A 16,308-nucleotide genomic window follows, 5' to 3' on the forward strand; every position below is an offset into this window, starting at 1 on the left:
GAGAGATTTTGTGACAGTTGTTGGCTCAGCAGCAGGACGTCTTCTCCATCTTGGCTGACAGGTGCTGTGCAGTTTTATCTGAAAAAGTATCACTGAGTTCCTCTCCCTGCAAGGGTTTCCACAGAGCCTGGCTGTGGTGTTCTCCACTCTGTTCCATCCTCTGTTTCATCCCCCTTAGCAGGACTTTACTGTTTTATGGGGAATCATCATGGAGTTGCCAACCATGTTCCATCCAGGGAGTAGCAGCTGCATTTTACCCTGCAATTTCTGTACTGTTAAACTTCTGTTAGGATGTGAATATAACTTCTCAATTTCCTCTAATTTTTACCCCCAGCTGTCTTCCCACAAAAGTGTAAATAATTTTATGGCAAAGTGCTTTCAAAAACAAATTAAGAAAAATCCTAAAAAAAATAAAATAATTCTTCAACTATAAATTTGTAAAACAAATTTGCAAAACAAATTTGGCGCATTATATAACATGTTAATAAGCATTTATAAAATTGATGATGGTTTTGATCTGATTTATTTTTCAGTCCTTTGGAGACAGCTGATGAATTATACATGGTTGTGGCACTTGTGAATTGTAAGTCTCCTCATGACTGAAGGTAAATGTCAAAGACACCATGTGTTAGAACAAGATATTTTGCTTGGCAGGTATGGCTTATTCAGGAAATAGGCTTCTGTTTTATACATATTCTACATTGCTCAATTGAGTGTAACAGTTCTTTGAAAACCCATCCTGTAGCTGTCTTGTGTGGCTGAATACCTCCTCATTTAGGTAAATACCATTTTCTTTGATAGTGGAAGAGGGTGTGATCAGTGAAACCTTTTTCTTTGGCACTCTTCCGGTAAGTAGTAAGCAGAACACATCTGTCAGCTCTGTTGTTTGGAGGCACAACGTGAGCTGGGTTAGAACTGAGTTGGCCATAAGGCAAAACATTTGTGGCCGTGTCCTCTCCTTTGGCTGACTTTTGTCTTCCTGCCTGAGTGGGAGTAGGTTTCTCCCACCAGTGCTTAGAGCTCTGGCCTGGCCTTTTTCTGGCAAACAGAAGAGGCTTCAGACATTCAGGCTGAGCAAAGGACATCTGATGCAAAGCTTATTTCTCCTAATGTTTCAAGGCTTCTCTGAGAGAGGCAAAAGCTTTCCTAGAAGACCTGGCTCTGAAATGGCTCCCTGGAGAGCTTTCATATCTGATCTCTTTTAGCTTCTCACTGCTATCAACACAGAGCTTATTCTAGGGATGAATCTAATTGCTCTGGTGCTGACTTTTAAGAGAGGAACGAAGTGCCCCCCTCTCTACTTTTGGGCAACAGCAGTTGCATTCTGCCAGCTTTGCTTAAAAGTGAGTGCTGTTCTTCTCAGGCAGCATCTGTGTGAATGTGAGCCAGCTAAAGGTGAAATGGGAAGATGATGGAACACAGCATCATGCTTGCAGCACTGATAGTGGAGCAGCTTCCAGGGAAAATGCTGTATGCACCAAAACCACAACACAGAATGTTTCCTACTGACCCTACACATGTTCTCCCTTCACCTGAGAAACTAGTGTAACTCAGTGAGAATGGAAGACTCCAGATACAAGGACCATCATAACTAAAAGATCTGTGTGATGCTAATGTTTTACTGACTCTATGTGAAAGAACAAATTATGCTTTGGGCTAGCATGATGGAAGGATGGGGTTGGTATGAATGAGAGTGAAGGTATTGATCTCCTTATAGCTTGTCCTGAGCAACTCAGACATTGGATAGGGTATGACCCTTGTTGATTATATCTAAAGATGAGACTATTGAAGTATTTTAACTCTGTAACTGTTCCAGTAGAACACACATCAAGGAAAAGTGGAGCTTCAGGGTTTGGCAAGGACCTGTACAAAGATGACTGAATGGTTGGACGCACCATAGTGCACATGTGAAACATGCCTCTGATGCCTGCATCTTGATTCCTGTAGCTCCAAAATCAGTCTCTTTCTCTTAGATCCTCACCTCTTGCCTATCTGTTCTACTTACAGCCATTCATTGCCACTCCTCTGCTGTTGTGTACCACAGTGAAGTTGTGGTCCTGAGCCAATCTCTGTAAACTCAGGCATTCTGCTGTATGGTGGTTTTGAACTATCCTACTTTCTTCTTTCTGGATGCTGCCTCACTCAGATATTCCTAGAACTGTGATGACACAACACAGGGCAGTTTACAGGGAACTGTTCAGATTACATTCAGTTGTGAGTCTTTAGTTCCTACAGAAATGACTGATCCCTTCTTGCAGGGAGGTAAACTCATCTTTGACCCGTGATGAGTAGTGGATTAAGTACAAGGGAGATGGGGATGTAGCCCTGATGAAAACCCAACTGGAGTGGAAGGTAGGGTTATTTCTGTGCTGTTACATACCCTGTGCATGTCTAAAAAGACCTCATCTGTGACAGTTTCCTTTCTCCTAGCAGTGAGTTCCATGGATGGAAAATTCAGATGTTCTGAGTTGTTACAGAAATGTACCTGAACTGGTGCAAAGCATGTTGTTGACTGTCCCTCGGCTGCTGGGATCAGAATACATTTTTGGGTTGAATGAGTTTAACTGCGCAGCAGAGACAGAGGATGCCACTAAGCAGATTTTAAGAAATTTCATTTGAACCAACATTTTTTTGAGTCTGGTGTCTGAATTTCTCTTCTTATACTAGGTACAAGGGATGTGATTAGCAGAGAGATTTCAAGAGCAATGCACTTCAACACCTGATGTGTATCTGATTCCATTTGTGATCTCAGTAACAGCTGCAAATGAATTCCCTCAGCATAGCAAGATTTCAAGAGCCCCTCTGGAGTATGCCCAGAATACAAAATACAGCCAACACCCTTGCATTTATTAGCATGGTATCTCCCTGAGTGGGTGATATGAATGTGTGTGACTTGGTGGCTAAAGGTGGAGTTGTACTGCTTAAATTTCTAAGGATTAATTCATTGAGGCCTTGATGCTTGATGAGGCTGGGATACTTTTAAGCTGGGTAAGAAGAAAGGTTGAGCTCCTGCTGGGATTCCATTTTGCAAGCAGTTCCTTTCTTTATATTGACAGAGGTGGTTCTTCTGCAATGTATTTTTAGTAAAACTGTCTTTTTATCCAAAAAGCTAGTTGTTTGGGGGTTTTTTACTTGTTTGTTTGTTTTTCTTTTTCCAGGAAACATTGTTTTCCCATTCAGTTTCAGTGGGATTTACCAAAAGAAGCTGATACCCTTCTTCTCCATTTTCCAGGAAGAGACTCAGCGGAGTGAGCTTAGGGATTTTAGCAAAGTGAGAATAATAATGCACTGAACCCTTGTCTCTGAAAACCACACAAATGTGTGCCAAGACTCTGATAGGATGGGTTGAAAAAGGATCAGTTTATAGCTGCTGCATCCCCCTTTTTCCCCCTCTTCTTCCCCTTTTCCCATCAGCTTCTGTGTAAATCATCTCCCTCTTCTGTCTTTTTTAGGCTTACAGAAGCAGAGGGCCCTCTGGCCTTGCAGAGGAGATGCTGAGATCATCATGGCAGCATGAGCTCTCTGGCCAATATTTCCTCTTGGACTCAAAGGCATCTTCTATGGCAAGAGGAATCTGTGAGGAAAATGGATAAGACTAGAAAACATAAGATATTGTCCTCTTGATGAGAAAGGACAGTGGTGCTGCTTGGGGATAGGGGTGATATGTAGAGGCTGTTTCTTCCTGCACACTTTTACCTTAGGACTCTGTTACAGACCCTGTGGGAGCCACATCAGCCTGTCTCCTGCTCAGCTAATTTTGTACATGAAGGGGTTTTGTTCATCACCTTTTACCTGCCACAGCACTGTCACTTTTTTTCTGCCATTCCTGACATCTGGTGGGTGGGATTAGGAGTTAAAAATGTGCTGGTCTGGGAATTCACAGCCCCCTGGTAGGAGAAAGGGAGAGGACTGAGGACCAGATTAGTACCCTTCTGCTCCAGTAAAACATATGAAGTACATGAGTGCAGTCTGGGTATAACTGGTATCTTTGGAGCCTTAGCATAAGGACAACCTTTTTGTCCCTTGAGTTAAATGCAATAGTTCTAAGTTTTTGCTATATATTCTTGAGTGCTGGTGTCACTGCAACAAAAGTGCATATGAAATCAAGGTAGCAGGTGTGGTGTGCTTTAAGGATCATGGCATTATCCCATTGGAGCAGATGAAAGAGCAGATGGCATAATTTAAGTCCCCAGGTTCTTTAGACAAGGTATGTTGGAGACTTGTAAAATCTTCATATCATTGTAAGGCATGTCATAATGTTAGATTTAACACGTGACAATCAAAATGTTAGTCATAAAACAGAGAAGAAAAATTACACTGTAGAAGTGTCAAATTTGAGAAGCTGGAAGATTCTTTCTATCTCAGCCTATTGTTGTCCTCAAATGCTGTGTCTTGTACTTACCCTGCCTCTGTTAGAATACTGCTAAGGGTGTTGTGGCTGTAGGTGGGAATGTGTGTGCTTTAGTGTTCTTGTACCTATGTGAGGAGCTGGCAGGAACAGGCAAACTCTGATCTGAAGCAACACTGAGATTTTTGTATACTTATTCCATTATTTCAAGCGAAGTTATGAGAATGAGCAGTGGGTTTGCTCCCGTTGGCTATTAATTCGAGGACTGACCTTGCAAAATTATGTACTTAGGCCCACTGCCTTTGAATTTTTCAGTGATTGAAGGTTGAAGAAATATATGTTAGGTATGGAGCTTGTTGAGAAGATCACCAAATTCATTTAATTAATTCCTGTAATAATAAGCTAGTCCATTAGCCTGCAGTGCCACCTAGCCTCTTCATCTTTTGGAGAGCAGGGAGTATGGTATGAATATTTAGAAAGATAAAAACTACTTGGAAAGCGTACATGTAATGATCTTTTCCTCCCTTCATTTAAAGATACGATAATTCAATCTCATCAGAAGATTTTAATCAGCAGTCTGAAAGTTGTTGTCCTGATATTAGCCAGTAAGGGAAAAAAAACCCAGGGAGAATTAGAGATTATTTTTCTTCAAAATGTTAGTTCCTTGTTCAATGCAAGTATTACTCATAATTTGTAAGCTTTGAGATTGGTAAGGAAGCAGAAAGCTGCTGCATGACTATTAAATTTTTTAGCAGTCTGATTCATCTCAAAATGATTCAGAGACTATTGATAGTAGTCCTGTCAGGACTTGCCGTCTCTGTGGTGAAGTTGGAGTGGTTAGTGACATACCATTAGTGCTTTGTGACATTTCATAGGATTCACGACTTAAAAGTATGTGGGGTAATAAAGGCAGCAAATGGAGTTCTACTGGAATGCTGATATTAGCATCTCTGCTACCTGAAGAAGTCATGCAGGGTTGGCTTCTGTCCTTGGGTGGGTCACAGGGCAGACTGCTGTGGAGAAAAATGGCCCTGGGAAAAGGGAACCAAAGCTCTGCTGCCTTACCTTCCCATGCCTGCCTCGGGGAGCCAGGGCTGCTGCTTTCCCATTCCTGTTTCTTCCCTGATTCTTTACTGGGTGATAGGAAATTGGTGTGCTTGGATTTGGAGAGTGGCTACTACAGAACAGCCATTTGGCTTTGTTTCATGGGGAGCCATTGTCCTGGAACTGGCGGAAGAGATTGAGGCATTAGCAAGGATGCAAGGTGGGAGCAGCATCCCAAAATCTCGTTGGATGAAGTAGGTTAGTGAAGGGTAAGAAACATGTCCTTACATCCCTGAATTCCACCAACTTTGCAATAGGCCTTTGTGTCTCTCCCAGCCTCTCTGAAGAGAGCTGAACCTTCTCCATCACTGTTACAAGACAGAATTGTTTTCTTCTTACCCTATGGGTAGCTGGGTTCACATTTTTTTGCTTGCTGTTCAGATGATGATTTGAATTCTGTGTTACAGGATTGTTAATAAATGTAAGATGGGGAAAAATATTAAAGTAATCCATTTCTGACCAATACACTTCCAAGACATCTGTGATAGCTTCTGCCTTCCTAAATAACAAATGTATTTAATCTGAAGCTTTGGGTTTCAGTAGCTCTGTAGAAACAAACACAGCTTTTTGCTTTGGCACAGTTAAAGAGAATCTCCCTTCATTTAGACTTGAAAAAGATTAGCAGATACATTCTTTGTGAAAATCTGCAAATGGTGACTAAACATGGGACTGTTCTCGTGATGACAACAAAAATAGGCAGAAAATGGAAAACATGCACTGCCACAGTCTGCCTTTGTGCAGTGGGCTTATTTGTCACTGCCAAGAACGGCCACAAACTAAGCTCAATGAATGTAGGCGGAATGGGATGCTTCTATTGGTTTTCTTTGGTATAGATTTCAGCTTACATTTTAACAGTATTCAAAAACATTGGTAGCCAGATTATGCCATGTGTAGCACAGAAGGTTTATGATAATTTGAGGGCAGGAGTAATGAGAGAGAAAAAAAAAATTGAGTTTCATCTCCAAATCCTGATATATTTTCATTTTTATCAGCAAACTTTCCTTCACTGTTTGAATATCCTTTTAGATATGAACAGTTTTGTTTGAGAAGGCACTGTGGTGGGTTTTGGCTTGACTGAAAGAGTTGTTTGAGCAGTGTACACATGTCTAATGGTTAGGCACAGCCTCTTTGCTTAAACAGATTACATGAAAGAGACTTAGAGCCCTCTGGGTATGTCTTACAGAATATATTGGGTTAAACAAAACCCATCACTAAGCCTTGTAAAGCCGTAAAAAGCTATCCAGATTCAGAGATCCAGTGAATCAACTTAACCCTCTTGTTGTTACCCTCTTCTTGTTCTGAGGGAATGAACTTCCCAGTCTCTATCTAACCAAACGAGAGGCAAGGTACTCCTGGTGAGTTAGAGAGCTACCATCTTTGCTTAGTCATAGACCGATAGCTCACTCTTTAAAATTAACAGAGGTTTTTGAGTGAAGGGTTAAAACTAGTAAAAAATGAACTAGCTAAGGCTGGCATGGTGGTACCTATGGTGGTCAAAGTCTTGAGGTTATCAAAAGGCACTTGTGGATGCACCTGCCATCAGGTGTGGTATTTGGTGTGTTGTTCTAGAAGCTAAAAGGCTCCTTGTGTTGTTAGAATGCTGTAATAGCCCTAGAGAATTGCAGCATGCTATTGTATCTGCTGGCTAATCATCCGACACGAATAGCAAGTAAAATAAGAAAAGGGAATTAAATGTTAGTATTCTGGAAAAACAAAAAGTAACCAACTGCAGTGACTTGTAAGAAACTCATACAATCAAAGAAGACAGTGGAGCACCTGTAATTACTAACCACTGCTATCAAGCTGTAAAGACTAGCTTGCAAATTGCATTTTATCCTACTTTGAACATAGTTTTAAAAAATGGCGGAAAAGTTAAAAATTAGGACCAGTTTTGAAATACCTTTCAACACTTTTTGTGATTTTTTTTTTTAAATTTATTTCCTTTATGTTCAGGTTCTATGGAAGGACTGTAAAGAGAGGTCTAGGTATAGGATGAGGAATATCTAAATTCTGTGAATAAGTTGTGATGAGTATATGCATCTCTTTAATCAATAACCTCTACCACCACCTTTGATCTTTTTTCTAGAATGACTGGAATGCAGCTATGATGCAGCTGCAGAATATGATACTCAGCTTGACTGAGAAAGAGACCCTGAACACTAATCAACTGGCAGTTTGAGAGTGCTGGAGAAGTGTACCTTAGCAGCTAGGGAACATGTTTAGGAGCAAGTGCTGGAACTCCTGTTCTGTGGATTGCCTTCATCCACATTGGTCTCTGTGAGACTGCAACAGGAGTGAAGAACTCCAGTGCCCTGGCTGGGATAGTTTTGGGCATGTTCAGCAGCAGGACAAATACTGTCCTGGTCCAAGAGGGAGGCAGCTTAGACACCTTCAGGATTATGCAGCATCTGGCTTTTTGGATCCCATCTTATGACATCAGTTTCTATCATTTCTACAAGTGTGGCATTGCACCTCACTTCAGTTCTCTTTGGTCCTGATTGTACAGCAGATATACTGTTTGACTGAAGTTTGGTCACTTTGCTTCCCCATACCTGTGTGACATGGGTTAATGATGCATCTTTTCTCTTGCTGTTTACCTGTCACATCTCTTAAATTACCACCTTCCATTGATTAACTGTACTCGCCTCCTATGTGTTCATATAGCATCCAATACAAGTGTCCCTGCCCTACAGCTTCTGAATATTATTATAATACAGTGCAGATAAATAATTGGAAGATGTCGCTGGTGCAAGAACCCTCTGAAACTAAGTCTGCTTTGCTCCTCAGGTATACAACACAGATTCCTGTTACTGTGTTCTGTCCCTTTTAACTGCATCTATTGGCTGCTTTTGACCCGTGATTGTTTGCGCTGTGAATTGTTAATAGCAATAATAACAACTACTTGCCTAATCCTTAGCATAAGTATGAGCAGGAATGTTCAGCTTTTTCATCTCAGTTTCCAGGTTGAAAGTCTCTATGTACATTGCTTGCCTCTCAGTTGACAGTGTTGCTTTATGTAAACAGAGGGGGTAGTCCTGTACTCCCCTGAAGCCTCTCTGTGGTCCAGGAGTACCATTTCAGCCCAGCCTGGGGTCAAAAGTCCCTGGCCTGGTGACGTAGGTAGGATGCTGGTCTCTGGCTCTGCCTGGCTGATGTCTGGGCTTGACCTTAGACCCTCCTTATCATTATGAACTTGCCTGGTGATCTGGACTCTTGGCTGAATGTGGTGGCTCTCTCCAGGCCTGCCCTGCACGCCTTGCTCATGGGCTGTAGGCCAAAGCCCTGGATACTGAAGTCCCTGCCCTGCCAGCCATGCTAGGAGCTGTCAACCTTTATTGCTTCCTGACAAACGGCTTAATAGTAGAAAGTTGCAAAGTGTAGCTGCAATGAGAAGGGAGACAAAATGCAAAATCAGGATTGACTCAATGAGGAACTCAATGTAAATGTTCTTTATTCCCCCATCTACCAACATAGGCCTAGCTTTCAGCTACAAATCATCACAGTTCTGGATGAAATATTTTAAATTATTGCGGTCATCCAATTTAGCTGTTGTTCTTTCTCTTTTTGGTGCAATACAAAGTTAAATATTTCATAGGGCAAAGTGCATTACTGGCATGCTGTGTTGATTTTCTTTCCCTGTTTTTTTTTCCCATAGCCCACACTCAAGTCAATTCTTTGATATGTGCAAGTGTCTTGGATAGAAGTGAGATAAAATTCTTTCAATCTAAATACCTCCTCTCACATTCTTGGAATGAGGCTACAAAGCTCCAGCACCTGTCCAGGTGGTGATTTATTGCTGTAGATGGAAGAAGGACACTGCAAATCCCTTTACATTCTCGAATACCCTCCACCATTCTCAAAGACCTGAAAAAATACTGTGTCTAGTTTTTAAAAGGTGATTTTATACCTCTTTTAAAAAGGATAGTCTTGACTAATATACACAGAATGGGATAATAATGACAACTTGACATGTGTAGAAGCACTTAAAACAATTCAAAATTACAAGTTGTCAAAAAAATACAATGGACACGAAGAGGTGGTGTACCTAATGTGGAGACACGACCATTTAGTGTCTTGAAGTTTAAACTGGGTGACCCCACTGTGAAATGTTCTTGAAAGCCCCATTGTCTGCTGGGTGGCTACTGAGGTTCTGAGAGGGCAGAAGGGTAAATTAAGGAAAGGTGTTTATTCAAACTAGAATTCCTGAATAGCAACACAGGTAGATAAACTTGAAGATAGACCACCACCTCTAATCTAACCATTGTTTCTCTCTTGCACTGCTGTTCTTTTGTTCTTGCCCTCAGTGGAATGTCACAGCTCTGTTTACAGTGCTGTGATGCCACTTTTGTGACTGGGACCTGGAGGAGGTGGCTGAAGTTCTCAGCTACTGACTGCCTTGGTTAATGTACCAGGCAATTCCTGAAGGTTGTATCTGATTCTTGTTTTTTTAGTCTATGTTGGGTGGTAGCACTATTTTCCTTTTAACCCTTTTCACCTCTTTCTTAATCAAAAACTCATGTAAGACCACACTGTCTCCTTTAGACACTGATCCTTGAAGATGCACACATACTTATGCCATGAATATTAAGTGGGGATGACCACAATTAAGCTCAAATACATGAATCCCTTTTAATGGATTGCTAAGAATGTGGAGAATCTGAGAAAATTTCAGGCTTGCAACAGACTGCTTAACTGTGAATGAAGGTCTTGTCTAGATTTAGGGATATGTATGGAAAAAATGGATGTGTCTGCTATGTCCTAAAAGAAGTGGTTAAAAGAAGTCAAAACAGAACCCAAAGTGCTAGTTTCAACTGCTTTAACCAGTAGTAAGAAGAATCTCCCTTTTTCTCTGTATTTGCAATTCATTTAAATGTTAATGTTTTTGTAGGGCAAGATATGGACTCTGGTGCCTGTAGGCAGTGTGGCAATCTGCAGAATTGTACTCATGCACCTGAAATAGAGCGGCTCACTTTCTTGACTGGTATCAGCCTGAACTGTTGATGAAACACTTCAACACAGCCCAAAGCAAACCAAGCCTTGTGAAGAGTTATGTGGCTGTTAAACATCTCATATTAATGAGCTTTTGTATTCAGACTGAACCCTTCTATCTGGAGTTAGAATAAGTCACCTAGAATAGAATGGGGTAAAAAAAGAACTTTCAAGGAATCACTGAAACACTGATGAGGCTAAGTCACCATGTGGAACAACTTCTTTCTGTGAAGGAGAAGAAAAGGGAGCCTGGAGCAATGACATTTGTAATGTAGCTCTCCCAGTTGTTTCAAGTGAGAAGGAGTGAATCCAGATCTTAATGTGCAAGTGACATTTACTGTCTCTCCTACAGCAAAAGTCCTTTAAATAACAAATGTCTACAGGCAAAACATCTAAGCTTTTGGCTGCCTGTCATCTTTCCCAAATCCTAAGTATTTTTAGATGTCTGTCTCTGGAAGGTGTATCTGGTTTAAGTCTCTAATTTGTTTTAGTGAACTCTGGGCACAGGAGTCATTGAAGTTAATTTAGCAAGTAAGCATGTGGACAAGTGTGGAAAGAGCTTGTGATGCTGCTTTTCTGGTTGCATTGGTTGGTCTGGTATCAGCTCTTCCCTCTCCTTTCAAGTCTCCTTAAAACATCACCATCACCAGAGCAGGACACATACAAAAGTGACAATCTCAGGGTATCTGTGACAGTTTAGTAGGAACCCTCTGGGATTCAGTAGGAGGTCTGTCTTACAAGTTAGGGCATGAGTGATTGCAGAGGGAGTTTTTCATTGCTCCATAGCCTTTAAAATGAAATGGGGGCTCAGTCTGTCCTCTGAGGAATATCTGAGGACCCTGACATGGTAGGGAGGAGGAAGCACCTTTTCTCATCTGCACAAACACCTCATTCAGCCCCAGCCTGCTGAGACAGATGGTTAATGGCACCCAACAGTTTGAGTTGGTGGGCTGGAGAACTGTGAGGGGAGGGAAGTCAGGGTGCTAGTTAAGCCCCTGTTCCATGTGTGTGGAATTGCTTTAGCCCACCCATGGAATTACTAGTCCAGATGAAATGACTATGCTAGTGTCCCTGCCATATTGCATACCTTCGTGCCCAGGCCTGAGCTGTGGCTTTGCTCTTTCAAAATGCAAATCCATACAATTAGGGAAAAGTAGTTCTGGTTCTCCTTTGGCACTGCCTGGAAGAAAAGTTTTATGTCTGACTCTGTTGGGCTGGCACTCAGCTATGCAGGACATGGATTCACTTCCCTTTCATGCTGCCTGCCTTCACAAGAAATCCTCCTGCACGCCGTGTAACAAGTCTTTTACTAGACTGCAGCTCTGTGGTTTTGTCCTTCCGGTCCTGACAAAGGAAGGTGAGCACTTCTGCGGGACGGGATGCAGCTGAAGACAGAGCTGAGGCATGCTGGGCTTTGCTGATGTAACGGGCTCCCTGCAATTTTCATTCAGATCTGGTTGGCTGTGAGCTGGCAGAGAGCCTCAGCCTCAGATACGCCTCCAACTCAGATGAGGTCATCCCTGCTTTTTTTTTTCCCCCCCTCTCACTTCAGAAGTCTGTGATGTATGAACATGTAAGGTCAGAATGCTAATTGCCACACCACTGCAAATCTCTGGATGTAGAAACCCTCTTTCTGCCTCTCAGCTGCACCCTCTCCCAGCACCATCTCAAACCCTGCTCTCCCTTTAAAGAGAGAGGAGGAGCAAAATGAAGATGAATTCACCACCGTGCATTTTATAATTGATTCTCGCATCCAGGTCAGAGGGGAGGGTTTGCTGGCAAGACATTGCAGAGCTGCCCGGTTCTAGCACGAGTGTAAAGTAGCTCCAGGACGGAAGAAACTCCAGACCCTGCTGCTGCCAGAAGTGAAACTACTCGACCTGCCCAGTCGTTTCGTCCCTTCCCCGCCCTCCCACCGTGTGCCATGCAGCGATGCATCCAGCCAGCAGAGGACGGGGTAGGTCCCCTCGGCTGTCAGTCAGTAGGGGCTGCCCGGCTCGGGACGAGCTGATCGTGAAATAAGGACTGGCCCTGCGGAGAGCAGAGCACACAGAGCTGGGGTACCCAGCCCTGGCCTCGCACCCCGCCTGGAAGCATCGCCCGCTCGGCATCTTCCTTCCTCCAGCCCCAACGCCGGGTAATCCCGCGTCATCTCCCGCGGAGAACTGCCTACTAACTTCGGCGCCGACGCCAGGTCTGCCTGCACGCCGTGGGCAGGATGGGGGTTGCGGCATCTCCCCTGTGCCCCGGGGGCAGCCAGCCCCCTCCTCTGCCCCCTCCCACCGCCAAGCCCCGCGCTGGAGCCCCTTTGGCACAGCCTCTTCACCATGTCCTGCCGGCGGCGGAGAGACCGCAACCGAGAGTCTGATCAGGGATCAACCTCAGCACCGCGGACAGATCCCGGCTCTGGACGGACCTATTCCAGTAACGCGGACAGATTCCGGCTCCGGGAGGATCGACCCCAGCACCGCGGACAGATCCCGGCTCGGACGGACCGATCCCAGCACCGTTGACAGATCCTGGGGTGGCTCCGGGCTCCGCCGGCAGGAGGAGGGACCTCGGCCCCGCTCCGACCCCGCTCCGTGCCTTGGAGCCCCGGGCTATTGCGTCGTGCTGGCAGCCCGCTGCAGTAGCAGCCCGCCGCTCTGCCGAGAAATCCCCCCGCACACACTGCCCCCCGCCTTGCTCACGGTGCCAGAAGAGGGCTTATATTTGGGCTCAGTCTGTCTTCTTTGGATCGGGATTTACAAGCTTGGACGGTGCCTGGTTACAGTGGTGTATGAGTCTACAGACCCCCAGGTGCGCTACAGAGTTAGAAATCTTGGATCTGTCACGCCGTGGAAGGCTAAAATAAACCCTATGCAACCAGCAAACCCAACCCTACCCTTACTGCCTCCCTGCAACCAACTTTACTCACACACACCAGTGAGAATTCTCTGCTTTCCTCATCCCTCCACACTCCTTCCTTCTGCACGACTGTAGGATGAGGCATTTCCCTCTATCTGGCTCAGGGTAAAAGCATACCCCTGGGGCATCAACACACATCTGGCAGGGACTGAAAGGTTTTAATCCAGCCTCTGCTGCAGTCAACAATGGCAAATGAACCAGTGATTCTGAATGTTTATGACATGGTGAGTATGAAACTGTACCGATTGAGGGGACAGTGAGGCTGGGTGGGTGTTCATGCTTGGAGGCAGGCATTGTACAAAGAGTAGGCAAGCACAGATCCCCAGAGAGGCTGATTCCCTGCCCCACCTTCCCCTCCCCTGGCCCAAACTCCTCATCCAAGTATATCGTATTGGAGATGATGCTGACCCCAGTTTTTCTGGTTGTTTTAGCATATTGGGCCAGATTACGGGTATTATGCCTGATTTTCTGCAGGATCTTTCAGGAGCAGCACTGGGGGAGCACTGACTTTTTAATTTCCAGTGTGCCAGTTTAGGAAGGAAATGTGATCACCTCTGTCTTTGCTGGAGATAATTGTTCTGTAATTTTGAGTGAGCAAGCACTACCAGGCTGTGGGGAAGGGGCCAGGATTTCATCTAGGGAGGAGAAACAGCTGTAGAATTGCAGTAAGGACATAGTTTCTAGGCTAATAATCTGGATCAATTCATCACATGTGGAAGAATGTAGTTAATAATTTTCTCTGAAGGTTAATTGCAACAGCGGGACTAAGAAATTGTGAAGTTTCAGCACAGAGAGGAACACAGGCACATGCTGCTGGGCAATATTTCCTGAAAGTTCACAGGGTAGCAAGTTGTTTTCCTTGGCCTTTTCTTGCAAGGGGGAATGTAAGTGGGTGTTATCTGTGCTAACAAATCAGAAGGTCCAAATCTTGGCACAGGCCTCCAAAGAGAAAAAGGTCTGACAGAAGTTCAGGAGAGGCATGTTCAGATGAAGAGCATTTTGATCATCATGTATTTTATCTTTATTTTTTGTTTACAAACTAATCATTAAAAAAAAAAAAACAACAGAGAGAAAAAAAGTAGTTTTCAGATCTTCCACAAATTTAGTGAACTTTTCTGGGGAAAATACAACCTTATAACGCCCAGGTGCTGACTGAGCTCTAAATATCCTGCTCCAGACCTTTAAGATTACAGCATACATTTGCTTATTATTATCAGGTGTGACAACTTTTATCAGGAAGCCCACAAAATAGTGTGGGTTTCCCTGTAGGGGGAATAGACACCAAAGAGATTAGGAGTGGGTTGCTGTAAAAGTCAAACCTCTTCTTATCACAAAGATTAGGGGATCTTTTGAGGACTAAAACAGGTGGGTTGTTTTCTGAGGGAAGAGTGAGTGGTAAGGCCTGTTCAGGTAGGACTGTGTCTGCTCTGATGGACAGTCCAAAGAGCACAAGTACAGTGGACTGAAGCCACTTCTTTCAGTGCTATTATTGGTAAAATTGAGCAAGCTGGTGTAAAATCCTTCCCCAGACTTTGGTCTTGAGTGTTTAAAAATCAGTTGCTTGGCAGCCTGAACTATGAACTCCTCCAAGCTGTTCTTCAACCAACAGGTCTGGTAACCCAAGTAAGTGGTAGCTAGTGCTTGATAACAAGAGACCAACATTGCAAATGCACAGACAGAAGTTTATCATTAATACTTTGAGGAAAATAAAGGAGTTGTGTTGTCCTTTTATAATATCCCCTCTTTTCCTTGCAATTTTTTATTTTGTTCTGCAACAAACTATGGTCTGAACTTTCCTCTCTCAGCCATGGTTAATCCGTCCCACATCAGTGAATATTTCACCACTGAAGTAGATCCAAATACTGGATGGATATCATCTTTACCTTTTTATGTTTGATTGAAACCCAAAGGAATTATGGAAGAAAGGGCTTGCTGTTCATGCTAACTGTGTTCCGAGATGGAACACAGTGAACTGAATTGCAGTAATTTTAATTCAGGCTAAGTAGTTTTTGCTGCTTAGTGAACCATGAAAACCTTCATGTGTGAGTACTAACTCCATGAGTTAACCAGTTTGTACACAGAAACTGTTCTATTTTCATATAGACTACCTGGTTTGACTGTCATTCAGTCACCTGTAGCTTATGTCCTACATTATGACTGTTGAGGCAACATGCTTTTCCATTGCTGCTATGATTTTAACACCATGAAGTCTGAAATGTCGTCATGCAAAATCTGCACTTTATTACACTCTGGTAGGGAATCATGGGGGAACTGGGAAATGAGCACATTTGCTTGAATAACTTTTGGAAAATTGGCCTCAATGGAAAAAAGCCCACCACCAACAAAAAAGACAGCTGGGGACAACAATTAACTGGATGTAAAGCTCTGCTTTCCTGACAAAGAACATGACCCGAGTATGGCATCTGGAAGCACTTACACTGCAGGAAAACTTATCCTTAGGGCAGAAGTTCAATTATGGGCTTTGTGCAGCTATGAAATACCCACTCTATGTAGTCTTGTGTATTCAAAGATTATAGCCATTTATCCTTTTACCCATTGGATATGTACCAGGCTTCTTTAGGAAAAAAAGTGCTGCTATTTAATGAGGTGTTTTGCACAAAGAGCTGAAGCAGGTAGATCTATTTGTAAACTTATTTTCTTCAGCATAAAATAATGGAGCAAAAATCACTGGGTATTCATAGTGTTCAGAATATTCTCATCAAAAGCAAACTTTCCTCACCCTCAGCACACTGTTCTATCCCTTGCCAAAGACCTTGTACAAGCTTGCATGGACTTGTGCACTTGCAAAACGGACAGGGCAGGAGAATGTTGCTGATAAACTAGGACATTTTAAAGACTAAATATGCAGGATATTGAACTCTGATTTAACGTGTAAGTGTGAATACAGAATATGGATCAGAGGTTTGATCATGGATGTATCTCTTTCCCAGTCTGAATCT

At 43.3% G+C, this 16,308-nt stretch overlaps 1 protein-coding gene across 1 annotated transcript in view; it reads left to right on the top strand.

The window, feature by feature from the left end:
• Nucleotides 1-12,436: 12,436 nt before the first annotated feature.
• The window catches only part of LOC114055489 (deubiquitinase DESI2-like), a 56,377-nt gene continuing 52,505 nt past the window's right edge, over nucleotides 12,437-16,308 (top strand). The window contains exon 1 of the mRNA XM_027879683.1: nucleotides 12,437-13,572. Coding sequence (XP_027735484.1) covers nucleotides 13,534-13,572 — 39 coding nt within the window. The 5' untranslated portion in view covers nucleotides 12,437-13,533. The remainder of the gene's footprint in view (nucleotides 13,573-16,308) is intronic.

Source organism: Empidonax traillii, unplaced genomic scaffold (genome assembly GCF_003031625.1).
Source record: "Empidonax traillii isolate 1590-97213 ecotype Southwest subspecies unplaced genomic scaffold, ASM303162v1 scaffold56:size2478089, whole genome shotgun sequence".
Lineage (NCBI taxonomy): Eukaryota > Metazoa > Chordata > Aves > Passeriformes > Tyrannidae > Empidonax > Empidonax traillii.